The sequence below is a fragment of the Hypanus sabinus genome, chromosome 20 (genome assembly GCF_030144855.1).
Source record: "Hypanus sabinus isolate sHypSab1 chromosome 20, sHypSab1.hap1, whole genome shotgun sequence".
NCBI classification, from domain to species: domain Eukaryota; kingdom Metazoa; phylum Chordata; class Chondrichthyes; order Myliobatiformes; family Dasyatidae; genus Hypanus; species Hypanus sabinus.
Window position 1 is genome coordinate 45,304,276 of NC_082725.1, and position 27,628 is coordinate 45,331,903.

General features: G+C 37.1%; 1 protein-coding gene and 1 long non-coding RNA gene across 2 annotated transcripts in view; one reads left to right on the forward strand and one right to left on the reverse strand.

The window, feature by feature from the left end:
• Positions 1-25,602, forward strand: LOC132378480 (uncharacterized). The gene is made up of 2 exons (XR_009507050.1): positions 1-728; positions 9,865-25,602. It is a non-coding gene; the product is annotated as an uncharacterized LOC132378480 (long non-coding RNA).
• Positions 25,236-27,628, reverse strand: part of LOC132378478 (gamma-glutamylcyclotransferase-like) — a 33,767-nt gene continuing 31,374 nt past the window's right edge. The window contains exon 4 of the mRNA XM_059945419.1: positions 25,236-26,336. Within this exon, the coding sequence (XP_059801402.1) occupies positions 26,190-26,336 (147 nt within the window). The 3' untranslated portion in view covers positions 25,236-26,189. The remainder of the gene's footprint in view (positions 26,337-27,628) is intronic.

Here is a 27,628-nt window from a genome sequence, read left to right on the forward strand (position 1 = left end):
CTTTGATAAGTTGGCGCCTTTTTGGTTTTTCTCCCTTGCATATATATTGTATTGCCTAATACTCTTTTAATTTTAGTAAACTCTTTAAAGTGTATTTCATAACGGTATTTGTTGTGGGTTTGATACTGTGGGCGGGCGCGAGGCATAAACTCGGTTCTCACAGCCCCTGCGTGTACGGGCGGTGGGATTGGTGTGTGGCTGGATCTCCTTTTCCCCTAGACATATACCAGCCTGTTGGGTAAGTGTTACATTTGGTTCTCTATCAAGCACCTACGCTCATTTAAGAACATTTGTTTAGATTTATAACGAATAGTGCAAATCCTATTCTAATAGGAGAAATGGGAGAAACAGTGCAATAAAAAATTAAGAACAACTTGATCCATTGCCTTAAGGATCAATTATGGCAGTTATTCCTGTTGGTATCTAGGTGTAGTGGAAAAACACCTTGATTGAATTTTAAATTTGATTCCTAGTTTTCAGTCTTAATTCCTTGCACTTATTTAATGCTTCTGATTATTTTGGATAAGTGCTCTTTATTTGTTTTTTTAACTTCTTTTATTTCTCTGTATGTTTTCTGTTACTAATCTGTGGATGGAAAAAGACCTGTATTTTTAACATGGGTCACTCAAATGTGTCACACAACCAAATGAAATACTTCCAAAATACAGCTGCCACTTTTGAAAACAGCAACTAATTTCTATGAACAAGCTTTCACAAACATCAAAGAGGTAATGACTAAGTTTGTTTTAGTTGGTTGAAGAAAGAAATATTACTCATGATATGTTGAATTCAAACTGTTGTTCTTCAGAATAGTGCTGTGGGATCTTGTGTGCATCTGTGTGGGTGGATAGTTCCTTGTTGCAACATCTTTTCACCTCTTCAAGCACAAGAATGAAAAAAAAAACGGAAAGCTATGTGGAAAGCAAGGTTGAACTTGGAGTGGGTTAATGGGTTGGCACAACATTGTGGGCTCAAGGGCCTTTAGGGCATTGTACTGTTCTATGTCAGGCAGGAGAATGGGGTTGAGAGGGAAAGTAAATCAGCCCTGACTGAATAGTGGAACAGACTCGATGGGCAAAATGGCTTAATTCTGCTCCTATGTCTTGTGGTCTTATGGTCTCAAATACTGGATTCTTTATGTGCAAATTTGTCTTTTTTCTGATTATTTTAGGTGAATGTTCATATAAATGAGGACAATGAGACACTCATGGCTGGGAAGGGTAATCATATTATATGTTACACTGGGAGATTTTTAAAAACTATTCAGCATAGGCCAATTAAATACAAAATAAAGCTTGAAAAGACTACTGAATTTTACAAACATGATGTGGAAAAAAGTATGCAGAAGCTATAACATGATGAAAGAAGAACTATCCAGCAGATTATAACAGGGGATTTATCAACAAGATTCAAAAAAATACATAGTAATGGCTTTGAAAGTGGACTGATGTGCCTTTAATGATATTTTAGAAAGAAAATTGTCTTTTGGATATTTTCAAAAACAAACACAATGAGGTTGCTATAATTTGAACATAGTTTCAACCACGTTGCCACAGTGATTCTACTTAGTTAAGTTAAATCAGTCAGGAGTCGGGTTTATACAAGCTTATATAAATTTATATTGAAGAAGGAGCTTCCTGATGTGGAAAGTTTGAAATAAGTATTTAAAACTTGGATTTTCTGTTTTTATGGTGGTTACATAACAGCTTTCCTATGTGTGCTTTAATCTTAATGAATTAGTAATGTCTTGTGCAGTTGTCTATCTTTCCAATAATATTTCACTGGATTTTTGAAATTGAGCAGGAGAAGGAAATGTGACCAAGACCTGCATCTCATGTCATACTGTTACTTTGGTAAACTCCCTTCTAACTTTGTTTTACATTTAAAGCTGTCATTCACTTGGAAACTTGTCTTTTACCACTTGCTCTTAAATAGAATGGAAAAGCCTAAGGACGCCAATCTGATAAGATTACATCACAGAAGAATGATACTCACACACCAATTACAAATAGAGTCAATCCTGTCTATGATGAGCAGCAGTTCCTTTAAAAATTTAATTTTAAAAGAAGCTATTAAAGATCAGTGAGTTGCAGCCTAAAGTCTGATTACTTCCTTCAATGACCCACAACTTAACTTCTGTGCTTCTATTCATGCATTTTCATGTTTGCAACAATGTGGCATTTTTTGCTCCTACCCCCAATTCAAGAATCATGATTTAATGTCATGTGATGTTTTTACAGGAGTTATGTAAATTATCTTGAGACTAGAATGTTAAAGACTTAGTCCTTTAGGTGAGCAGAGAACACATCCGTCAATGATCACATTGACACCAAAGTCTTATGTACTATGTATTATTGATATTACTTACCATTGATGGCTGTGGGCTCTTACTGAATGATTAACGCATAATTTCAAACAAAGGAATTTTCTTAGCTGGCCTGATAATGCTGACAAATTTCAAAGTAAACTTTATTATGAAAGTAGATGTACGTCACTATATACAACCCTGAGGTTCATTTCCTTCTGGGCAACCTCAACAGCTGCTGCAAAACGATATTGATTCATTATGTCAATGGGAGTCTCAATGGCAAATGTCCTTCAACTCTTCTAAATATTATGCTATGCATGTTAGTCACAAAGTTAAAACAATCAACGTGACATATAACATGAAAGGAAAGTTCTTGAACCAGTCACCCACCACCCATATCTTGGTATTGAAATTATCAAGGATCTTAACTGGGCTTGCCATATCAATCAGATTACAGCCAACGCAAACAAAATGCTGGGTATCCTGCGAAGAAACCTCCACTCATGTAGTAAATCCATCAAGGTCATGCATACAAGATACTCGTCTGTCCAAAGCTGGAGTATTACGCAGTCATATGGGATCCCCATCAAGCTAACAATAAGAAGTCCATCGAAAAAATCCAACGCCGTGCTGATGGCTTTGTGCTAAATGATTACAGCAGGAAATCTAGTGTCACTAACATGCTCTCTAACCTTCAATGGGAACCACTTGAAAACCGATGTACTAAACTACGGTTAATCTCCATTTTCAAAGAAGTCCATCAAACATCCAAATTCTTCATAGGGTCAGTTCAACTCGACAGCAAATTGCACCTTACATACTGGAAACCCCTTCAGTCAACAAGATTTGCTACCAGCACTCCCTCTACCCAAGATCAACAAGAGAGTGGAATCTTATGCCGCCAGTCTTGCGTAATATTTCTGACATTAATATTTTTAAAGATACTCAATCAAGTCAATTTAGGGGATCTAGTCAAAAAAGTTCACTTTACAATTTAACTCTCACACCGACTGCACGTTGTAACAGCTGTTCGACAGTGCTTGCGCAGTACCCAGCAGAAGCAGAAGTAACAAATCTATAGAATAGTAACTACAACAGGATCAATGAAAGATCAACCAGACTGCAGAAGACAACAACCTATGCAAAAGCAAATATAAATGAATAGCAACACATAATGAGAACATGAGGTAAAGAGTCCTTAAAGTGAGGTTATTGGTTGCAGAAACATTTCAATGATGGGGCATGTGAAGCTGAGTGTAATTATCTTCTTTTATTCAAGAACCTGATGGTTGAGGGGTAGTAATTGTTCTTGAACTTGGTTGTGTAAGTCCTGAGGATCTTGTACCTTCAACCTGATGGCAACAACAAGAAGAGAGCATGACCAGTGTGGTGGGGATACCTGATGATGGATGCTGCTTTCCTACAACTGTGTTTCATGTAAATGTGCTGAATAGTTGGGATGGCTTTATCCATGATGTACTGAGCTGTATCCACTACATTTTGTTGGATTTTCCGTTCAAAGGCATTAGTGTTTCCATATTAGGCTGTGATGCAGCCAGTCAATAGACTCTCCACTACTCATCTATAGAAGTCTGTCAAAGTTTTAGGTGTGATGCCAAATCTTGGCAAACTCCAAAGGAAGTAGAAACACTGCCATGCTTTCTTTGCAATTGCACTTAAATGCTGTGCCCAGGACAAGTCCTCTGAAATAGTAACACTCAGGAATTCAAAGTTGCTATTCCCCTCTACCTCTGATCCTCCAATGAAGACTGGCTCAGAGACCTCTGGTTTCCATAAGACATAGGAGCAGAATTAGGCCATCTGGCCCATCGACTCTACTCCGTCATTCAGTCATGGCTGATCCTTTTTTTTTCTCCTCCTCAGCCGCAGTTCACAGCCTTCTCCCCATAACCTTTGAAGCCATGTCCCATCAAGAACCTATCAAAATCTGCCTTAAATAAACCCAACAACTTGGCCTCCGCAGCTGCATGAGGCAACAAATTCCACTAATTCACCATCCTTTGGCTAAAGAAATATTTCTGCATCTCCGCTTTAAAAGGGCACCCCTCTATCCTGAGGCTGCAACCTCTTGACCTAGAATCTCCCACCATGGGAAACATCCTTTCCACATCTACTGTGTCTAGGTCTTTCAACATTTGAAAGGATTCAATGAGATTTCCCCTCATCCTTCTGAATTCCAGCGAGTACAGACCAAGAGCCTTGAAACGTTCCTCATATGATAACCCCTTCATTCCTGGAATCAAACTTTTGAACTTCTTCTAGACCCTCTCCAATGCCAGCACATCTTTTTCAGATGAGGGACCCAAAACTGTTCACAATACTCAAGGTGAAGCCTTTTCCATGTATTTCCTAACATTGTATTTCACTTGCCACTTTCTTGCCCATTCTCCTAATCTGTCTAAGTCCTGCATCCTACCTGTTTCCTCAACACTACCTGCCCCTCCACCAATCTTTGTATCATCTGCAAATTTGGCAACAAAGCCATCTATTCCATCATCTAAATCATTTATATACAGCATAAAAAGAAGTGGTGTGCAAAACCGACCTCTGTGGAACACCACTAATCATTGCCAGCCAACCAGAAAAGGGTCCTTTCATTCCCACTCGCTGCCTCCTGCCAATCAGCCAATGCTCTAACCATGTTAATAACTTTCCTGTAATACCATGGGCTCTTAACTTGGTAAGCAACCTCGTGTGTGTCACCTTGTCAAAGGCCTTCTGCAAGTCCAAATACGCAACATCCACTGCATCTCCTTTACCTATCCTACTTGTAATCTCCTCAAAGAATTCCAACATGTTCATCAGGCAGGATTTTTCCTGATGGAAACCACGCTGACTTTGTACTATCTTGACCTGTTCCCCTCTCATGAAATCTATAATCAGTTCCTTGGTCTTGCTGACTTTGATTGAGATGTAGTTGTTAGGACACCACTCAGCCAGATTTTCATTCTCCCTCCTATATGCTGATTCACCTTTGATTCAGCCCATGACAGTGATGTCATCAGCAAAATTGAATATGGCATTGGAACTGTGCCTAGCCATACAGTCATAGGTAAAAAGCATAGAGCAGGGGATTAAACACAAGCCTTGTGGTGCAGCTGTGCTGATGGAGTCACGGAGATGTTGTTGCCAATCCAAACTGACTGGGGTCTGCCAGTAAGGAAATCTAGGATCCAATTGTAAGAGGAGGTATTGAGGCCATGGTCTTTTAGTTTATTGATTAGTTTTCAGGGAATGATGGTGTTAAACAGAGTTGTAGTGATAAAGAGCGTCCTGATGTATGCACCTTTACCGTCCAGATGTTCCAGGATTGAGTAAAGTACCAACGAGAAGGCATCAACTGTGGACTTACTGTTCCTGTAGGCAAACTGGAATGGATCCAAGCCACCTCTCAGACAGGAACTGATAAGTTTCATCACCAACATTTCAAAATACTTTACCTCGTTAAAAAAATTTCTGGTCATTTTCATATTTCGGGTCATGTGCTCTTGCTGTGTAGAGGTACAAGTTGAATGTCAGACTTGAGTCCTGCATCACAGTGGCACCTACAATTGAAAAGTACTTAATTACTGGTAAAATGTTTCAAATTGTGTGGAGGTTGCAAAATATACTGTGTAAAAGAAAGGTAATTTTGAAAATCTTCATAGTGAAATGTATATGATACCAAAGAATCCTGTTTCATAAGCTAATCAACACTTCTAATTAAGTTAGGACAAAATACAATTCCCTTTGAATTATCTGGAGAAGGACAGAAAGGTCATTGCTCATTGAAACTGGGTGAGATCATTAGCACTCAATTAGGCATATCAATTGCTACAAGAATTATTTTCATTTTGATGGGAGTGATTACAGGGTCCAAATTAGAACAGGTTAATAGCTTAACACTGGCTCCATCTGATAAAATAACTGCATAACCTGGTGCTTGAAAGAATATTTGTTCAATTTGATATAAGAATATTTGATCTTTATGTCCTCGTTGTCCACAGGAATGGTACCAAAGGATTTGAGGGAGGCAAATGTTGTCTCCTTGTTCAAAAAAGGTAGTAGTGATAGTCCAGGTAATTATAGACCAGAGAGCCTTACATCTGTGGTGGGAAAGCTGTTGGAAAAGATTCTTAGAGATAGGATCTATGGGCAATTAGAGAATCATGGTCTGATCAGGGACAGTCAGCATGGCTTTGTGAAGGGCAGATCATGCCTAACAAGCCTCATAGAGTTCTTTGAGGAGGTGACCAGGCATATAGATGAGGGTAGTGCAGTGGATGTGATCTACATGGATCTCAGTAAGGCATTTGACAAGGTTCCACATGGTAGGCTTATTCAGAAAGTCAGAAGGCATGGGATCCAGGGAAGTTTGGCTAGGTGGATTCAGAATTGGCTTGCCTGCAGAAGGCAGAGAGTTGTGGTGGAGGGAGTACATTCAGATTGGAGGGTTGTGACTAGCGGTGTCCCACAAGGATCTGTTCTGGGACCTCTACTTTTCGTGATTTTTATTAATGACCTGGATGTGGGGGTCGAAGGGTGGGTTGGCAAGTTTGCAGATGACACAAAGGTTGGTGGTGTTGTAGATTGTGTAGAGGATTGTCGAAGATAGCAGAGAAACATTGATTGGATGCAGAAGGAGCAGTGGCAGATGGAATTCAACCCAGGGAAGTGTGAGGTGGTACACTTTGGAAGGACAAATTCCAAGGCAGAGTACAAAATAAATGGCAGGATACTTAGTAGTGTGGAGGAGCAGAGGGATCTGGGGGTACATGTCTACAGATCCCTGAAAGTTGCCTCACAGGTAGATAGGGTAGTTAAGAAAGCTTATGGGGTGTTAGCTTTCATAAGTCGAGGGATAGAGTTTAAGAGACGCAATGTAATGATGCAGCTCTATAAAACTCTAGTTAGGCCACACTTGGAGTACTGCATCCAGTTCTGGTTGCCTCACTATAGGAAGGATGTGGAAGCACTGGAAAGGTTACAGAGGAGATTTACCAGAATGCTGCCTGGTTTAGAGAGTATGGATTATGATCAGAGATTAAGGGAGCTAGGGCTTTACTCTTTGGAGAGAAGGAGGATGAGAGGAGATATGATAGAGGTGTACAAGATATTAAGAGGAATAGACAGAGTGGACAGCCAGTACCTCTTCCCCAGGGCACCACTGCTCAGTACAAGAGGACGTGGCTTTTAAGTTAAGGGGAGGGAAGGTCAAGGGGGATATTAGAGGAAGGTTTTTCACTCAGAGAGTGGTTGGTGTGTGGAATGCACTGCCTGAGTCAGTGGTGGAGGCAGACACACTAGTGAAGTTTAAGAGACTACTAGACAGGTATGTGGAGGAATTTAAGGTGGGGTGGTTATATGTGAGGCGGGGTTTGAGGGTCAGCACAACATTGTGGGCTGAAGGGCCTGTAATGTACTGTACTATTCTATGTACTATTATCTTGTGTTAATCAGAATGATTATCATTGAATAATTTATTGAGCTTTTCCTTTACAATGGACATTTAGCTGAGCAAACCAACTTCAATGTTACAACTAATTTAGCAGATTAATAAGTTTAATATTAAAAGGACAGGAAGCAGGTTAGTGCAGTGGGTAGTGGTGCTCCCATACATCTTCAGCAATCCAGGTTTCATTAAGACCTTGGATGCAGTTGTTACATCTTCTTTCTGTAACTGACTGGGTGGGTTTCCCTTGGGTGTTCTGGTTTACTCCTGAAATCATAGTAGTTTCATCAGATGTTGTTAATGGCCCCCTATGACAGTAGTTGACAAAGTGAATTAGGGGATTGATAGGCCTGTGAGAAAACAGAGAGAAATAAGAGGGGAAATAGACAGATGAGCATCCTCAACAAGAGAAAATCTGCAGATGCTGGAAATCCAAGCAATACACACAAAATGCTGGAGTAACTCAGCAGGCCAGACAGCATGAGAGTAAACAGTCAACATTTCAGGCTGAGACCCTTCATCAGGACCAAGTCAGTGTTCTTCCATTTATTGTGTATGATATATCCTAGTTCTTCCTCTCAAGTTGCAACCAAATTGTTGATATAGATGACAAACAACAAAGCACTGATCCCTGCAGCATATCATTAGTCACAGGCCTCCAGTCAGAGAGATCTACTGCCACTCTCTGGCTTCTTACACAAAACCATGTCATATCCATTTTAATATCTCAACCCAAATGCCAAGCAACTGAACCTTTTGACCAGCCTCCCATGCTGGACTTTGTCAAAGGCTTTGTTAAAGTCCATGTAGACAACATCCTCTATCTGGTGTGAACCTCCTTCTTCTTAACTAGGTCTTCAATATCCCTCAAAAACCAAGATTCCCTATATCTGTTAGCCTTGTCTTTTATTTTAACAGGAAAATCCAAACTCTATACTTACAAAATATCACCTTTGAAATCCTACCCACTTACATCCTTTTGCCAGAAAACAAGCTATCCCAAACCACACTTGCCAGATCCTTTCTGATACCATCAATATTGTTCTTTCTCCAATTTAGAATCTCATCCCAAGGACCAGTCCTATCCTTCAACATAATTATCTTGAAACTAATGATAATATAATTGCTAAAACCAAAGTGTTCCCCTGCACACACTTCTGTCATCTGCTCTGTCTTGCTCCCTTATAGAAGATCCAGCCTCACTCTCGTTTTAGTAGGGACCTCTATATATTGATTAAAGAAACTTTCCTGAACGCATTTGAAAAACTCTACCCCATCAAGTCTTTTTACAGTATGGGAGTCCCAGTCAATTTGTGGAAAGTTCAAATCACTTCCTATCACAACCTTAATTTTTTTTCAACTGTCTGTCATCTCTCTGCAAATGTACTCTGATGTCGCTGACTATTTGCTGATCTATAATATAATTCCATTAATGTGCTCATCCCTTTCTTGTTCCTCAGTTTCACTCATATTGCTTCGGTAGACAATCCCTATGGTCTATCCTGTCTGAGCACTGCTGTGATATTTTCTCTGACTAGTAATGCCACCCTTTAATACCTCTATTTCTAAAATAACGGAGCTGTGGAACATTAAGCTGTCAGTTCCATCCTTCCCACAACCAAATCTCACTAATAGCCGCAATGTCATAATTCCATGTGTGAGATGTGCTCTGATCTCATATGTCTTACCTACAATATACTTGCATCAAAATAGAGGCAACTCAGAACATTACTCCCACCATACTCAGCCTTTCGATTCCTGTCCTTGGATGTAGGCTTAACACCATCTTTCCTCAGAACCACTGAACTATTCAGATTCCCATTTCCCTGCAGCTAAACCCCTGGTTAAGAGCAGTACTAGCAAACCTTCCTGCAAGGATATTGGTCTCCTAAGGCAGTTGCATTAGAAGCCATATAACCGCAAAAATAAAAACCAGTGTAGCCACTGGGCTAGCATGGGGAGCAAGTTCAACGGTAGGCCCAGACCACTGCAATAAAGAAGTTCTTCTTTGTCTTCCTTACTAAAGACTAAGTATCAAAGATCTGTGCTAATCAACTGGCTAGTGTGTTCACTGAGATCTTTAACCTCTCACTTACATCCACAGTGATGAAGTTTTTTCAAAGGTTGGTGATGAAAAATATCAACTCCTGCCCGAGAAGCAACTTAGATCTGCTCCAATTTGCCTACTGGAGCAACAGGTCCACAATTGATGTAATCTTATTGGCTCTTCACTCAACCCTGGACAGGACAGGAAAGATGCGTATATCAAGATGTTCTTTATCGACAACAGCTCTGCATTCAACACCATCATCCCTTCAAAACTAATTAATAATCTCCAAGATTTTGACCTTGGTACCTCCTCGTGCAATTGGATTCTGGATTTCCTCACTTGCAGACCCCAGTCAGTTTGGATTGCCAACAACATCCCCTCTGCTTCCTCCATCAACACAACTGTACCACAAGGTTGTGTGCTTAGTCCCCTGCTCAACTCGCTTTACACTTATGACTGTATGGCTAAGCATAGTTCCAGAGTCATATTCAAGTTTGCTGATGACACCTCTGTCATGGGCCGAATCAAAGGTGGAGATGAATCAGCATATAGGAGGGAGATTTAAGATCTGGCTGAGTGGTGCCACGTGACATCTCACTGAATGTTAGCAAGACCAAGGAACTTATTGTAGACTTTAGGAGAAGGAAACTAGAGGTCCATGAGCCAATCCTCATCGGAGGATCAGAGCTGGAGAGGCTTAGCAACTTTAAATTCCCAGTTGTTGTTATTTCACACCTGGGCTCAGCACATAAATGCAATTATGAAGAAAGCATGCCAGTGCCTGTACTTCCTTAGGAGTTTGTGGAGATTCAGCATGACATCTAAAACTTTGACAAACTTTTACAGATGTGTAGTGGAGAATATGTTGCTTGGCTGCGTCACAGCCTGGTGTGGAAACACCAATGTCCTTGAACAGAAAATCCTTCAAATCTTATTGGATATGACCCAGCCCATCATAAGTAAAGCCATCCTAACCATTGAGCACATCTACATGAAACACAGTTGTAGGAAATCAGCATCCATAATCAGGGAAGCCACTACCCAAGACATGCTCTCTCCTCGTTACTGTGATCAGGAAGAAGGTTCAAGAGCCTCAGAATGTGCACTACCAGGTTCAGGAATAGTTACTACCCCTCAACCATCAAGCTCCTGAATCAAAGGAGATAACTTCACTTGCCCTATCTTTGAAATTTTCCCACAACCAATGCACTCATTTTCAAGGACTCTTCATCTCAAGTTCTCAATATTTATTTATTATTATTATTTCTTCCCTTTGGATTTGCAGTTTGTCGTCTTGTACACTCTGATTGGACAGTTTTTCATAGATTCTATTATAGTTATTATGCTACAGATTTGTTGAGTATGCCCAGGAGAAAATGAATCTCAGGGCTGTGTATGGTGACATATATCTACTTAGATAATAAAATTTACTTTGAACTTTATTTCTCTTGCTCAATACCCAAGTATACATATTACAGTTCTAAAATTGTAAGCTAATGGGACCAGCTTGTCCTTCCCTGTCTAAGATAAACAAATACAGAATCTGCAAGCATTTCTGCTTCTTCAAGGTTCAGATCATCACAGGGAGTGCATTCATGTGGTGTTTCAGATGACCTTTCAGAACCTGGAGTTCTTAATGAGTTGCAAACATTTCTAAGCGCTCAGTGTTCAGATGATGACCAACCATGATAGAAACTTCTTAACACAAGATATCTTGTAATTCTGCTTGAGACTTAAGGAAACAATTCCCCACTGGAAATCCATCTTGTAGGGAAGTTAAGGAAAATGGCTATATGGGATTGTACGGGAGAAACGGGTTAAGGACAACATAAGATTGGAGGAAAAAGAATTAAAAGGGCATAAGTAAGGAACTATCACGAAACACGTGTGTATACTGCTTTTGATAGTTAGTGGAAGAAAACCACAGTGATCAGCTCTCTGGCACCAAGTCTGACTCTGGCTCAGAGGGAAGGTGGGGGGAGGAGTGCAGTAATGATAAGGGATTCCATAGTTAGAGGAGCAGACAGGAGATTCTGTGTATGTGAGACACCCAGCTGGTATGTTGTCTTCCAGGTGTTAGGGTCAGGGATGTTTTTGTTCAGGTTCACAGCATTCTAAAGGGGGAGAGTGGTACATATTGGACTAATAAAATGGGTAGAAAATAAGAGGAGAATATAGGGAGTTGGGTCAAAAGCTGAAAAGCAGGATCTCCAGAGTAGTAATCTCTGGATTGCTGTCTGACACACACCAGTGAGGGTAAGAGTAAGATGATTTGGGATATGAATGCATGGCTGAAGAATTAGTGCAGAAGGCAGGGTTTCAGATTTCTGGATCATTGGGATCTCTTCTGGGGAGCGTATGACATATACAAACAAGGACAGATTACAGCTGAACCCAAAGGGGAATAATATCCTTACAGGCAGGTTTGCTAGCGCTGTTGAGAGGGTTTAAACTAATTTGGCAGGGTGATGGGAACTAGAACAATTGAGCTGAGGATGGGGCAGTTGGTATACAAGTAGATGCAGTGCATAGTGAGACTGTGAGGAAGGACAGGCAGATGATAGGGCAAGATTGCAGTCAGTGGGATGAGTTAAAAGTGTAACATGGGAGCAAAATATAAAAAGGTGATGAATACAGGGCTGAAGGTGCTATATTTGAATGCATGTACTATACAGAATAAGATAGGTGATCTAGTAGTGCAAATAGATGTGGGCAGGTATGAAGTAAGTATCACTGAGTCATGGCTGAAAGAGATCATAGTTGGGAGCTTGAATCCAAGGATACACATTGTATCAAAAGACCAGGCAGGTAGGAAAAGGGGTTGGGGTGGCTCTGTTGGTAAAAAATGATAACAATTCCTTAGAAAGAGGTCATATAGGATCAGAAGCTGTAGAATTCTTGTGGGTAGTTAAGAAATTGCAAGGGTGAAAAGATGATGATGGGAGTTATATACAGGCCTCCAAACAGTAGCCAGGATGTAGGATACAAATTTAATAAGTATTTTGCATCAGTATTCACTGTGTAAGACACCAGCAATATGCCAGAAATTCAGGAGTGTTTGGGTGGGGGGGGGAGAGGGGCAGATGTAAGTGTAGTTGCCAGTAGTAAGGGAAGTTGCTAGGAAGCTGAAAGTACATAAGTCACCTGGGCCAAATGGACTACACCCCAGAGTGCTGAAAGAGGATAGCTGAAGCAATTGTGGAGACATGAACAGAAGATTCGCTAACTGGCAGGAGGCAAAGAGTGGGAATAAAGGGATCTCTTCTGGTTGGCTGCTGATAACTAGTGGCATTCAGAAGAGGTCAGTGTTAAGAACACTTCTTCTCACAGTATATGTCAACAATCTGGATGATGGAATTGATGGCTTTGTGGCCAAGTTTGCAGATAATATAAAGATAGGTGGAGGGGCAGGTAGTGTTGAGGAAGCAGGGTGTCTTCAGAAGGATACAGACAGATTGGGAGAATGGGAAGGTAAGTGGCAGATGGAATGTAGTGTAAGGGAAGTGCGCAGTACTGTTACATAGTTCGGTAGAAGGAATAAAGGTGTAGACTATTTACTGAACAGAAAAAAAATGAAAAATCCAAGGTGCAAAGTGATTTGGGAGCTCATGTGCAGGGCACTGTCTTTGCTTGATGTTTCATGACCGTAACAACAATAATAAGTACTCTATTGATCCAGAGTGGGAAATTATTTTGTTACAGCTGCAACATGTAAAAACCCACTTAACAATAATAATAGTAACAAATATATTAACTAAAGTACAGAATAACAATACGGTATACACAATGTGCAATAATGTATGAAATAATGAAAGAGACTACTGTACTATGATGTGTGTCCTCCTGTCACAAAGAGAACTGTTGATGTACATGCTTATTGCATTTTGTAGGAAAGATCTTCTGTAATAATCCTTGTGACAGCAGAGCTGAATGAGCCTGTTGAAAGGATGCTCCACTGCTTATTCAGTAGGTCATGGAGAGAAGGTGCCTGATTACCCATAACAGTTTGTTCAGTGACCTCCTCTCTATCACTAACTCAAAAGAGTCCGAGTTGTAGCCAAAGACAGATCCAGCATTTTTGATGTGTTGATTTAGTCTTACTGCATCACCAGCAACAATGCAGATCCCCCAAAATAAAAACCACAAAGAAGACTGCACTTGCTACAACAGACTGGTAAAAGATCTCCAATATCCTGCTGCACACATTGAAGGATCTCCTCAGCTTCCTTAGAAAATACAGTCTGCTCATCCCCTTCTTGTAAACAGGCTTGGTATTGGTTTTCCAGTCAAGCCTGTTGTCAAGGTGAACATCCAAGTATTTGTACTCCACCACCACCACCTTCTCCCCGAATGTATAGAGGACTTGTCACAGTCCTCTTCCTTCTAAAATCAATCACCACCTCCCTGGTTTTGGCAACATTCAGGAGCAGGTGATTCCTTCTGCACCACTTCTCAAACTTGTCCACAAGTCCTCTGTACACCGACTCTTGCCCATCTCTGATACAGCCAACCACCGCAGTCATCAGAGAACTTCTGCAAGTGGCAAGACTCAGAAAGTCTGAGGTGTATAGTGTGAACAGAAACAGAGACAGGACTGTCCCTTGTGGTGCTCCAATGCCACTCACCACCATCTCAGACTGAGAACTACCCAGCCATTCAAACTGGGGTCTATCTGTCAGGTAGTCAGTAATCCAGGAGATAGTGGATTTGTCTACACCCATCCTTTGCAGCTTCTCACTCAGTAGTGGCTGGATTGTACTGAATGCACTAGAGAAATCAAAATGATTCTCACAATGCCACCAGCATCATCCAGGTGGGAGTAAGCTTTCTGCAATAGGTAGACAATGGCATCATCCACTCCCACATGGGGTTGGTATGCAAACTGTAGAAGGTCCAATGAAGATCTCACCTGTGGTCCAAGGCAAGTCAGGACCAGCCTTTCCAGCACCTTCATCACGAGGTGTGAGGGCAATTGGTCTGCAGTCATTAAGTTCAGATGGAGTCACCTTCTTGGGTACAGGAACCAAGCAGGAAGACTTCCATAGCACTAGTATGCTATGATTCAGTTTCAGATTACAGAGGTGTTGCAAAATACAAGGCAGCTGGCTCGCACAGTCGTTCTGTACCCTGGGGCTGATACTGTCCAGTCCAGCAGGCCTGCCTTGATGTAGACTCTCCAGCTGTCTCTTAACCTGACCTGCAGTCACAGTCAGGCGAGGGAGGGTGGTCATCCCCATGAAGGCAGGATACTCCAAAGTTGGGTTTGGAGCACAAGCACTCACCACACACATTGCTGTTTTGCCAAATACCTTATAAATAAAGCAGGTTATGATGTGCTAGTTAGCTATTGCCTAAGATGTGGTGACATTCAAGTGCAGTTGCTGTCACCGATATGGATCAGTATCAAATCATTTGAGCTAGCTACTTAAATTATTTTCCCCATAAAAACCAACATTATCATTTTCCAAACAGAAAATATTGTTACAAGGTGTGTGTTACACAAATCCCTTTAAGGGCTAGAATCACAACCTCAAACTCATAGATAAAAGGTGGCAGCAGCAAGAAATTACTCAGGATGTTTCTCAGGCAACTATTTGCCAAATAAAAGGGGAGGAGAATGGGAATGCCTGCATGATTCTATTGCAGTAAGATCGTCATCCAATGGCGGCATTCAAAAACAGCATTGAGCTCCCCAACTTCTGAGCAAATTGACTTCTCAGTCAGTATTATTTAAAATAACAGAATGACTTGGATAAAAGATTGACTAGCACCCCTAGAAAATTTCAGAACTTTCTATCAATTACTCAGCCAACTGAATTTTGCAACAGTAACCTTTTTCCCAAGTAGATAAAGATCACTGACACATTTTTTTTAATAGGGTACTTGTAAATAGCAATCTGTGTGACGTGTCTTCACCATTATAAATACCTCCTGTACTCAGTCAAGTCAATCAGTGTGCTTAGTTCCTTCCTCTGACAGTTTGTTCCTTGAAAGCTGCTTGGAGTCCCATCCTGTATAGCAATCAACATCTGACTAGACTCTTTTCTTTCTTTTTCAATATTTTTATTGACTACTTGCATAAATGAATACAAATACATTATATTATGAAAACAGAAGTTGAAATGCCCCGTATCTATGTATAGTAAATTAAATGTAATATTGAAAAGCTACATTTTATTCTAATCTAAAACAAAATCAAAACCCCATAACAAAAAGGAGAAAAAAAACAGCTGTTTGTGGTTTTAAAAGGAAAAAATCCTGAACAAAATCATAAATTCAAACTTACAATAGCCATCATCATTGCTGAACAAGTCAAAGATTGTGAAGTAGTTCCAAAAAGGCCACCATAATGTGAAAAAAAATCGTTTTTTTCTTAAAATTATTTTTATTAAATTTTAGAAAATTACAAGAATAAATGTGATGATAAAATAGTAAGAAAAATAATATTAACCCTCCCCCCCTTAACCCTTATCTAAAAAAAAGAAAGGAGAGAAAGATTGCCTGGATATCGGAGGATCCCTCATGCTCCATGGAGTTCAAAATAATTTTAATATTTATTTTTTCTTTCCCCAATTACTTTATAATTTTATCTTCAAAGGACCTATGTATTTAATCCTATCTTTTGTAAGTATGGGAACCAAATTTTCAAAAATATATCATATTCATTTCTTAGATTGTATGTAATTTTTTCAAGTGGAATACAACTATGTATTTCATTATTCCAACGATCCATAGTTAAATATAAGTCAGATTTCCAAGTAACTGCAATAACTTTATTGGCTACTGCCAATGCAATTTTTATAAATTTTTTCTGATACTTATTCAATTTAAGTTTCGGTATTATCCCTTCAATGTCTCCTAATAAAAATAATACTGGACTATGTGGAAGTTGTACTCCAGTAATTTGTTCCAATAAAAGTCTTAGATTTATCCAAAATGGTTGAATTTTAAAACAAGACCAAGTAGAATGTAAAAAAGTACCAATTTCTTGATTACATCGAAAACATTGGTCAGACGTATTTGAATTTAATCTATTTATTTTCTGTGGTTATATATAGTTGATGTAAAAAATTATATTGTATTAATCCAAGTCGAACATTTATTGTATTTCTCATACTATCAGAACATAATCTTGACCAATTTTTTCCATCAATTTTAACATTCAAATCAGATTCCCATTTTTGTCTTGATTTATGAATTCCTAATTTAATTGTCTGTTTTTGAATCAAATTATACATACAAGATATAATTTTTTAAATTTTTCCTTTCTGAATTAATATTTCAATTTCACTAGATTTTGGCATCAACATTGTTTGACCCAGCTTTTCTTGTAAATAAGCTTTTAATTGAAAATAACAAAAAAGAGTATTACTTGATATTTCATATTTATTTTTTAATTGATCAAACGACATCAATATACCTCCTTCAAAACAATCACCTATATATTTAATCCCCTTTTGGAACCAGTTATGTAAATGTTTATTATCCATTGTAAAATGAATAAGCCTATTTTGAATTAAAGTTCTTTTTGCTAGTAGATTTCTTTATCTTATCATCCATATTTACCTTATTCCATAAATCAATCAAGTGTTTTAATATAGGAGATTCGTCTTTTTCCCATATCCATTTGGATTCCCATTTATATATAAAATCTTCTGGTATGTTTTCTCCTATCTTATCTAATTCTATTCTAATCCATGCCAGTTTTTCTTCATCAAAAAAAGACGCAATAAATCTAAGTTGATTTGCTTTTTAATAATTCTTAAAATTTGGAAGTTGTAACCCTCTTAAATCAAATTTACATGTCAATTTTTCCAATGATATTCTTGACATCTTTCCTTTCCAAAGAAATTTCCTTACATATTTATTCAATTCTTGAAAAAACTTCTGAGGTAATTGTATTGGTAAAGTTTGAAATAAATATTGCAATCTAGGAAATATATTCATTTTTACAGCATTAACTCTACCTATTAATGTTATTGGTAACATCATCCATTTATCAAGATCCTCTTTTATTTTTTTTAATAATGGCAAATAATTTAGTTTATATAAATTTTTTACATCATTATCAACTCTAATACCTAAATATTTTATCCCATTTATTGACCATCAAAATTGAGTTACTAATCGACATTGGTTATAATTTCCTTTAGTAAGGGGTAAAATTTCACTTTTATCCCAATTTACTTTATACCCTGATACATTCCCATATTCTTCCAATCTAAAAGATAATCTTTGCAAAGATTGCAATGGATTTGTTAAATAAATCAAAACATCATCAGCAAATAAATTAATCTTATATTCTTCTTGATTAACTCGAAAGCCCCCTATGTCTGAATCTGTTCTAATTAATTCAGCTAATGGTTCTATTGCCAATACAAATAAAGCAGGTGATAATGGGCAGCCTTGTCAAGTTGACTTCGTTAAGCAAAATGGTGTTGAAATCTGACCATTTGTAACTACTTTAGCTTGAGGATTAGTATTTAAAGTTTTAATCCATTGTATAAAAGATTTCCCTCATATTTTTCCAATACCTTAAATAAAAAATCCCATTCCAATCTATCAAATGCTTTTTCTGCATCCAAAGCAACTGCCACACTCATTTCCTCTCTTTTTTGTGCCAAATGAATTATATTAAGTAACCGGGTTATATTACCCATTGATTGTCTGTTTTTAATAAAACCTGTTTGATCCATATGTATTAATTTTGGTAAATATTTAGATATTCTATTAGATAACATTTTTGCTAGTATTTTATAATCTGTATTCAACAAAGAAATAGGCCTATATGATGGTTTTAAAGGATCTCTATCTTTTTTTGGCAATACAGTTATGATCACTGTTAAAAAAGATTGTGGAAGTTTATGCATTCTTTCCACTTGGTATATTAATTCCATAAAAGGAGGAATTAATAAATCTTTAACTTTTTTATAAAATTCAGGAGGAAAACCATCTTCTCCTGGGGATTTATTACTCTGAAGTGATCCTAAAGCTTCTTCAACCTCTTTTAATGTAGAGGGCATATCTAATCCTTTCTGTTCTTCCAAATTTAATTTTGGAAGGGTTATTTGTGATAGAAATTTATCTATCTCAGCAATCTTATTTTGTGATTCTGATTGATATAGTTCAGTATAAAAAATTTTTAAAGTTTCATTAATTTCTAAAGGTTTATAAGTAACCTTATTTACACTTGTTCTAATTGCATTTATTGTTTTAGAAGCCTGTTCTGTTTTCAACTAACAAGCAAGAATTTTATGTGATCTTTCACCTAATTCGTAATATTTCTGTTTAGTTCTCATAATTACTTTTTCTGTACGATATGTCTGGAGTGTATTATATTGTAGTTTTTTATTAACAATTTGTCTTCGTTTTTCTTCTGTCGTATATCTTTGAGATTCTTTTTCTAACTTTATGATATCTTTTTCCAATTGATCTATTTCTGCTGCGTATTCCTTCTTAATTTTAGATGTATAACTTATAATCTGACCCCTTAAATATGCTTTCATCGCTTCCCATGATACAATTTTATCCTCAACTGAATGTAAATTTGTATCCAAAAAAAATTGAATTTGTTTTTTCATAAAATCACAAAAATGTTGACGTTTTAATAAAATTGAATTAAATCTCCATCTATAGATCGATTCCTCCTTATCTGTCATTATCATTGTCATTATCAATATCAAGGGGGAATGATCTGACAATATTCTTGCTTTATATTCCACACCTTTCACTCTATCTTGAATATTTTTTGATAATAAAAAAAAATCAATCCTTGAGTAAGTTTTATGTCTATTTGAATAAAATGAATAATCTTTCTCTTGGATTAATTTTTCTCCATATATCAATCAAATTTAAATCTTTCATTAATGATGAAGTTAGTTTTATTACTTTCGCAAGATCACTTGTTGGGTTGGGAAGAGACGTGCAGGCTGGCTCGTTTCCCCGGCGGTGTAAAGCTACCGGACATGGCCATTGTCTCTTGGAGACCAATTTGTGGATTGAGCTACTATACTATGTGAACACCCTCAGGCAAAGTGGGCTGGTTGAGGGAGAGAGTGCGCACCCCCAACCTGATTGACATCTGAGACCCTGTGAGGAAGTATAAAAGAGGGTCTGGGGAACAACCCCTTCAGACGCACCAGAAGAAACGTTAAGCGACCACGTAACAGCAGGAAGTCATCTAAAGGAAGCCACGTGCGTTCGATTCCGTGGCTGGAATTGGTGGCTGGAACCATGGGAAAACAGCTTTTAGCTAACAACGGGGAAGCCCGCTCCCCTGACTCAACGGATCGGCATCTTAAAAGACCTGGGGCAAGTTTAAACCACATCACTTTTAAACCCAACAGCGCTGCAGCTTGAACGACCTGATAGTGACTGTTATCTTTCCGTCGGACAATACATTAACCCCTAGACAACGATAGAGCTATTTCTTATTGGTTATTATTATACCCACACTTAGATTTAGTATTGACGACGTATATTATCTGTATGTTTGCATTAATCTTATTTTTGTGCCCGTTATCAATAAATACTTTAAAAAATTGTACCATCAGACTTCAACAAACCTCTCTATCTTTGCTGGTAAGTGATCCAGTTACGGGAATTTGTAACACTTGTGAAAAAGCTATATCTCCTTTCATTTTCTTAATATATGTTAAAACTCTTTTTTCTTTTCACAGGTCCATTAATTCCATTAACATTAAAACTTTAAAAATTGAGTAAATTAATCATTCATAATACTTTGGGAACTCTTTAAATTTCTCCATGTTGCTATGAGTCTCTCCCCAACCATCCAGGCAAAAAAGAAGAAAAATAGAAGAAAGATGACTAATATATAAGGAACCCCCCCCCCCCACTAATGTTGCGAATAAAAAGAACACAACATTACCCCCCCCATTTTACGGGTCATGGCAATCGCCATGATTGTACACGCGAAACTCGCAGCCATCGATCAGGAGCTCCTCCAGCTCCCCTGTAAAAGCAAAAAAAAAAAAATACATTAGTGAAGAAAAAAAAAGAAAATAATTAATGTCTCTACTCCCAATTAATACTCCTCGACTATTTTTTTCTTATAAATTTCCGTCAAGTCCAACCTTGTTTCAGTCTTCATCATTAGTCCATTTCATTTCTATAATTCTTTACTCCTCTTCGTGGACATCAGGTAATTCTTGTACAAATTTCTCCGCTTTCCGGTAGTCAACGAAAAATCTTCTTTCTTCGTTATCCAGGAAAATTATCAATTTTGCTGGGTAGCTCAATAAAAATTTATAGCCCTTTTCCCATAAAGGTTTTTTCACTGGATTAAATTCCTTCCGCCTCTTCAGAAGATCGTAACTTATGTCTGGATAAAAAAAAACTCTTTCCCCTTCTATTATCAATGGCCCATTTCTCTTTTTAGCACCTTGAGTAGCTGCCTTCAAGATCATTTCTTTATCTTGGTAACTTAAGCATTTTATCAAAATTGATCTTGGATTTTGATCTTGTTGAGGTCTTGGTCTTAAAGCTCTGTGTGCTCTTTCAATTTCAATTACTTGGCTTCCTTCTTTCATTTCCAAAATTTTTGGAATCCATTCTTGAAAGAATTTTATTGCATTTTCTCCCTCTGTACCTTCCATAAGACCAACAATTTTGTTATTATTTCGTCTACTAGAGTTTTCAAGCACATCTATTTTTTTCAACATCCGTTTTCTTTCTGTTGTCCAGGCAAGATTATCTTCTATCTTAACTATTCTTTCAGTGTTTTCTTCAACTTTTACTTCCATCTCTTTAACTTTATTATCCATCTTCTTTTGTTTTTCCACCACATTATCGAGTGTATTCTGCATCCTTCTTGTATCTGTTCTTTTAGCTTTTAATTCATTCTTCATATATATCAGGGATATCTTTTATGTCTCCTTTAATCTCCTCTTTCTTTTCCTCTTCTTCTTCCTCTGAATTTTCCAAAGAGTCTGATTCCACTTCCGATTCACTGCCAGTCGTCGTTGGGATTTGTAGTTTTGTTAATATCTGTTCATGCATATTTTCGCGCATGCGTTGTTCTTGCCGTTTCTTCTTAGAGACTGCCGACATTGCTGCAACTTCCTGTCCCGCATCTTCAGAAGTGCCATGCACTTCACCGGGAGTTGATCCAACTTGAGTCCGAGGCTTCGCCGAGATGGTTAGGCCTTTCTCCCCGCCGATTTGCGCAGTCTTCGAAGTAGTAGCTTTCTTCTGTTTCAGTTTAGGAGCCATATCAAAAGATAATCCTGAGTTGCTTATAAATAGTTTCTAGTAGGTATTTGTTAACACTTCTTCATTTAAACCTTATTTCATTACTTTTTACGAGGGAGCTGGATTCCCAACGTCTCGACCCTATGTCATCATGTGACGCCCCATGTGAAAAAAATCTTGTCTAGGTACAGAAATAGAACACCTAATCTTCCCTAAATTTAAACATGACATAACATCAACCAATAGGCATGAGTAAGTGGAGCAGCATCTTTCCATTTAAGCAACAAAATTCTTCTAGCTAAAAGAGAAATAAAAGCCAAAATATGCAAATCATTCAGCGTAAAAGTAAAATCATTTCCTCCAACAATGCCAAACAAGGCAGTCAGAGGGTTGGGTTTAAAGTTTACTTTAAACAGCTCCGAGAAAGTTTGAAATACTTCTTTCCAAAATTTATCAAGCCGCAGGCAGGACCAAAGCATATGAATTAGAGAGGCCTCTTCAACATTACACCTATTACAGTATGGAGAAAAATCTGAGTAAAAACGAGAGAGCTGATCTTTGGTCATATAGACTCCATGAACCACTTTAAATTGTAAGAGAGTGATGTGCACATAATGAAAAGGTGTGAACAAGTTAAAAAATTTCATTCCAAGTATCCTCATCAATTGAAATCTGTAGGTCTTGTTCCCAGAGTTTTTAATTTTGTCTAACAGAATGTTTCTCATTGCGAACATACTATAAATATTAGAAATAGATCCATTATGAAAAGGTTTCAGAGTAAAAATTGTATCAATTAGATTCTTATCTGGACATTTAGGAAATGTATGAAGTTGAGAACACAAGAAGTCTCTAATTTGTAAATATCTAAAAAAGTGAGCTTTACGAAGATTATATTTAACAGATAGTTGATCAAATGAGGGAAGAATATCTCCAACAAACAGATCCAGAAAACATTTAATACCTCATCTATTCCACTCTTTAAAAACTACATCAGTCAAAGAAGGTTTAAAAAAAATTAGAAAAAATGGGAGTAGAGTGAAAAACCAAATAACCCAAAGAATTTTGTAAATTGTAATCAAATCTCAAAGAATGTTTAACTACATAATTATCAGTTAAATTACTTAAGAATAGAGGAATTGAAGAACCAAGAAGAGAAATAATAGAAAATTTATTAACAGAATGAACTTCTGCAGAAACTCAGGCCTGACAGTCTTCACGAATAATATAACCAAAACGTAAGGTAGCGTATATTGACTGCCCAGTAGTAAAACCTAAAATTAGGTAGTTTTCTGAAGATGAACTGTTTAATTGGGAGGTTTTATTCTTCCTTAAATAAGGAGATATAATCGAGTCTAAAAGAGTCAAAAAAGGATTTAGGAATAAAAGCAGGCTCGAAGGGCCAAATGGCCTACTCGTGCACCTATTTTCTATGTTTAAGCAGGTAGGACTTGAAATAAATATAAAAGTTCAGGCAAAATATTCATTTTAATATAATCGCTGAATAGTCCAATCAGTGATACAGAAGGGGAGACCAGTTTGACAGTACCTTCTTAACATACTCCAGAAGAGGGATAAAAGTTTTCTTTAAAAAGAGATTTACAATTCCTGGTAATTGTTATACCCAAATAAGTAAATTAATTTCTTGCAATTTTAAAAGGAAGGTCAGAGTTGACTGATACCAAATTATTCAAAGGACGAAGTTCACTCTTATGAAGATTATATTTATATCCTTAGAACTGACTAAATTCAGAAAGTAAAGAAAGTACTGAGGATAGAGAGAACTCCACATTAGAGATGTACAGCAAAAGGTCAACAGCCTAAATTGACAACTTATGAGCATTACCCCTCCTTAAAATACCCGAGATATCAACGAATTCATGAAACGCTAAAGCTAAAGGCTCTAAAGCCAAATCAAAAAGCAAAGGACTCAAAGGACATCCTTGTCTGGCTCCACATTGGAGACTAAACGGTTTGGAACTCTGAGAGTTAGTAAGAACCTGTGCAGTGGGAGATAAATAATTTAATCCATTGAATAAAATTGGACCCAATGTTAAATTTTGCTAATATTTTAATTAAATAATTCCATTCAACCCGATCAAAGGCTTTCTGAGCATCTAAAGAAATCACACACTCCGAAGTTTCTTTAGAAGGAGAATAAATAACATTTAGTAAATGACAAATGTTAAAATGAGAATAACGATTTTTGATAAATCTGGTCCGATTGTCAGAGATAATAGAAGGCAGAATGTTTTCCATCCTATGGGCCAAAAGTTTTGATAAAATTTTAGCATCAACTTTAAGTAAAGAAATAGGTCTGTAGGAAGAGCAGTCAATTGGATCTTTATTCTTTTTGAGAATAAGCAAAATAGAGGTGTCATAAAAGTATTGTGGCAACCTGCCTAATTTAAAAGAGTCAGAAAGAACATAAAGTAAGTGAGGAATAAGCAAAGGAGCAAAAGCCTTACAGAACACTCCAGAAAATCCGTTAGGACCGGGAGCCTTCCCCGAACTCAGAGAATGGACAACCCACACAATTTCCTCAGAAGAAAAAGGTTTATTTAACCATTTTCAATTAACCTCAAAAAGTGAGGGAATATTTAAATGATCTAGAAAGTTATTCATAGCAAAACTGATTTCAGGGAAATTGGAGCTATACAGTTTAGAGTAAAATTATCTCCAAGTATCATTTATTTCCAATTGATCAGAAGTTACATCACCATTCGCTTTAGAGATTTCCTTAATTTGATGTTTAACTATTAAAGTTTTAAGTTGATTAGCCACAAGTTTGCCTGTTTTATCACCATAAAAAATAAAATTGACTTTTATTTTTTTTAAAGTTGAGTTTCAACAGGGTAAGTTAAGAGCAGATCATATTTCATTTTAACTTCAACATGTCTTTTATATAAGATAGGATCCAGATCGGAAGCATATATTTGATCTAAATGTTTCAGCTGATTGGATAAATCAGTTCTCTCCTTATTAGCTTTTTTCTTAATACTTACTGTATAGGAAATAATTTGGCCTCTAATATAAGCCTTGAAAGCATCCCAAATGATAAGGCTAGAAGTGCCATCTAGCATATTCTCTTCAAAGAAATAAGTAATTTGATTCTCTATATATTTTTTTAAAACTTTATCCGATGGTAATATTGGATTAAAACACCAAAATCTGTTTGAGAAACATCCGGAAGATTTAAAGATAAAAAGACGGGGATATGATCTGAAACAGCAATTTCTTTATATTCACAGGATCGAACATATGGTATCAAATGAATATGGCCAAAAAAATAATCAATCCTGGAATAGGTATGATGAACAAGAGAAAAAAAGGAATATTCTCTACTTGTTGGATGTAAAAAACGCCAAACATCAATAATGTCACATTTCATTAGAAAAGATTGAATACAGGAGGCAGATCTACTAATCATCAAACGTTTTCAAAGATGAATGGTCTAAAACAGGGTTAAGACAGCAATTAAAGTCACCTCCACTAGACTCTTGAGTGTTTTGTGCATTGACTTGCTTCATGATAAGTTGTCCAGAAATTCAATAAATTCAATTCAATTAAACTTACAAAAAAAAATCCAATCCATTGATGATGCACAAATTCACAGAGCATAATGATGACTACTGCTATTAGTTTCTCAGATAATGGGACCACTGATTTGCTATATGGCATAATGGAAGTAAAATAAAATAATTTTTTTTAGGAGTATGTTCTCATCAGAAGCTTATGCAGTTTATCAAGATTTGCCTATAGGGAAGATTCAATATCTCTCACCTCTGCACTCTTGATCATTGAATTATATATTGACCTGTTATGGATATTTTATCAGAAGATGTATGGACAAATGCAATAAGTGTTTTACAATAAGAGTCTAGGATATCATTTTCTATGCTTTATAACTTATTAAAATTTACTAAACATAAAAATTATTAAATAGTAATTAAAACTAGTAACGGAAAAAGTGATTTAAAAAGCTCTACAACGTCAATAAAAATCAAAATGTGCAAAATCAAATAGCAAAATCATGAAGTAAATCTCCACCAGTCTAATTTCTTAATGTATAAAATTTTGTTCTTCAGTTTCAATGCAGCATAATCATTTGAACTAACCAAATTTAAGATATACCTCTGTAACAATTATTTTCTCAAGAATATGTTTTATATTTATGTATTATTTGTATCCTGATGCAAAATCTCAATAATTTGTGTTGTAAATGGGGTAGTTTCATTATAATTATTAGTGAATATAGTATCCAGCTTCTTCAAATATTCAGTAGGTAACCCATTTTCTCTTGCACCTTTGTTGATAACCTGCAAATGCAATTCACATGATTACAATAGTGAATCAATAAAAATGAAATACAGTATTTGCAAAATAATAATTTTAAAGAAAGAAGCTATCAAGTTAAACACTTAAATTCTTGAGTTATGGTTTTAAGTTTGTAGGCAGCAGGACTTTTGCTCCACAGGCATATAAGGGAATGGGGTACAATGGGTTCCTGGATGTCAACGTCTCAGAGAACCTATCCTGAACCCAACACATAGATGTAATCATGAATTCAACTTCATTAGGAGTTTGAGAAAATTTGGAATGTCAACAAAGATTTACAAATTTCAACACACATAGAGCATTCTGACTAGCTGCATTGCTGCCTGGTATTGAGTCTCCAATGTGCAGGATTGCAAGAGGGTACAGAGGAAAGTAGACTTAGCAGTCCCATAATGGGCATAATCCTCCTGCCCACTGTGGACACCTGCATAAGATGTTGCCTCAAGAAGGTGGCGTTCATTACTAAAGACACTCACAATTCGGGACATACAATCTTCTTGTTTCTACCATTGGGGAGGATGTACAGGAGACTGAAGACACACACTTAACGATTTAGAAATGGATCCTTCTCTCTGCTATCAGATTTCTGAATGGTCCATGAATTCATGAACACTACCTTATTATTTATCTTTTGTGGTATTTATTTATTTTGCAACTTAGGGTAATTTTTATGTCTTGTACTGTACTGTTGCCACAAAACATCAAATGCCAAGAAATATGTCAGTAATAATAAATCTGATTCTGAATTTGGGGTTGGGTAGGTATAGTCAAATTTAGAATGAAGGAAAGCTTTTCCTTCAACAGGCAGATCAAACATGGGAATGAAAAGACACATGGGAGTAATGCAAGACTACTCTGCTCTTATTTTAAATCAAGGATTTTGAAAAACTGGGCAAATGAAATGTTTTCTTTAGTGCATGGAAAAAATGATATTGTGACGATCACAAAGGCATGATAAAAAAAAAAGCATGTTTAGCAAATTGATATTCCAGGGTGTAGAATCTACTGCTATGATGGGAAGGGGAGGGGGAGGATGTAAATAAAAATGGCATTATAATATTGATTAATCTAATTATGCCACTATCGCAGTAATGTCAGATCAGGCTCTTCAAAGCTATGTGGGTAGAGTATAAAAATAAAAGGAGGAAATCATTTTGCTCTGGATGTACCAAGAGCTGGAGATGCAGACATGTAAGCAAATCACACCAATGTAGTAAAATAATTATAGTAGTAGGGGATATCAACTTTGCAAATATGATTGTCTTGCTGTGAA